The following is a 1,499-nucleotide window of genomic DNA, read 5'->3' on the forward strand; positions in this document are numbered from 1 at the left end:
CCCTTGGGTTGTGTGTTTTCTTTCTTTTTTTAGCCCGCAACCCGATACCGATCGTCTGGCCAACTGGGTGCGCTTCTTAGCTCCCCGGTGCTGGGCGTGAGGTTACCGACCGCACTCCAAGTGCTCCAAGTACACTGGGTAAACACGAAAATCCAACTTTGCAGACGTACGGCGCCGGCAGCCTCAGTGCCAGACGACGTACTTGCGCATCGGCGCGCAGTGGAGTGCGGGCGCCTCACGCACCGCCGCCGCCCAGTCTCCGCTCTCCGCAAAGTTGGCGAGGATCTGCAGGACGGCCAGGCACGTGAGGCTCGTCTTGCGGACGCTGACGATGCCGTCGAGAGGAAGCCGCGCGGTGCGGACCGCGTGCGCCTCGGCGACTCCGCGAGCAAGTCCGACGCGGCTCGCGACGTTGGCGTGGTCCACCAAGCCGCCGATGACGAGCACGTCGCCAGCCTCGATGCGGTTGAGGGTCGCCTCGGCGTCTGCGCTCAGGTAGACTAGCGAAGCGGCGGGCCAGGTGCCCCACGGCGGCTCCTCGTGCCGACCGAGCACCCACGACCGCCAGCAGTGTGCCTCCAGACGTGCAGCGACGGGAGCGGCGTTTCGCAGCCCGCAGAGCGCCAGCCGGAAGGGCTGTGGCAGGCCTCGGTTGTAGCCGTAGCACAGCCCGAGCTGGCGAGCCATCGCGCCCACCTCGGCGTCGGTCATCGCGCTCGCATACGAGCCGAGATCGAAGGCCACGACCGTGCGGCCGGCTGCCTCTGCACTCGCCGCCACTGCCGCCGCCCGCCGCTGACGGCGGGGCTGCCGCTGCCGCAAGCACACAAAGAGGCGAAGCTCGGCGCCCGAGCCGGCGGCCTGCACGCGGACACTGACTCGCGCCGCCGGGGCGGCCTCGCCGGCGAGCACGGAGGGCGATGTGATCGTGCTCAAGTAGCCCAGGGCGGCGAGACGACCGTGCAAAGTCGAAAAAAAAAACCTCGGTCGACTCCGGAGTTGGCGAGCGCGTCGCTGAAGAAACTTTAAAAAACTTCTCCTGAGTCACTACGTGCCCTTGGGTTGTGTGTTTTCTTTCTTTCTTACTACGTGCCTCCCCGTCTTTGTAGCCTGGCGTTTGTGCCCCGTTTGTGCCGCGTCCCGTGCCCCCGAGTTCATTTTATGTACCAGAAACTTGCGTAGAGGGGATTCCTTTTTTTTAGTGAAACGCCCTCTATAACGCCGCGCGAGCGAGGTTTTCTTTAAATTGATGCGAGCGCCATGTCAGAGCAGGCCGAGCGAGCGACCGACGCGGGAGCGCCCTCCGACTCTGACGACTCCGCGTCGGACGCCGAGGTCATCGAGCTCGACACCGCCGCTCCGTCCCTCCTCGAGGACGGAGCGAGCGGGCCGGCCTCGGCCGCCGCCGCACCACCGCTCCTGCAGCAGTGGGGCTGGACGCGGGACGGCGCGCTCTCTGGGTACGTCTTCGGGCGGGAGGGCTTCCGGCAGGGCGAGCT

At 66.3% G+C, this 1,499-nt stretch overlaps 1 protein-coding gene across 1 annotated transcript; it reads right to left on the bottom strand.

The window, feature by feature from the left end:
* Window positions 1–183: 183 nt before the first annotated feature.
* Window positions 184–711, bottom strand: EMIHUDRAFT_257319 (hypothetical protein; the record flags this gene model as incomplete). The annotated part of the gene is made up of 1 exon (XM_005764104.1): window positions 184–711. The coding sequence occupies one exon, from the start codon at window positions 709–711 to the stop codon at window positions 184–186; it is 528 nt and encodes a 175-aa protein (XP_005764161.1).
* Between the last annotated feature and the right edge of the window lie 788 nt (window positions 712–1,499).

This window comes from Emiliania huxleyi (genome assembly GCF_000372725.1).
Source record: "Emiliania huxleyi CCMP1516 unplaced genomic scaffold EMIHUscaffold_6033, whole genome shotgun sequence".
Lineage (NCBI taxonomy): Eukaryota > Haptophyta > Isochrysidales > Noelaerhabdaceae > Emiliania > Emiliania huxleyi.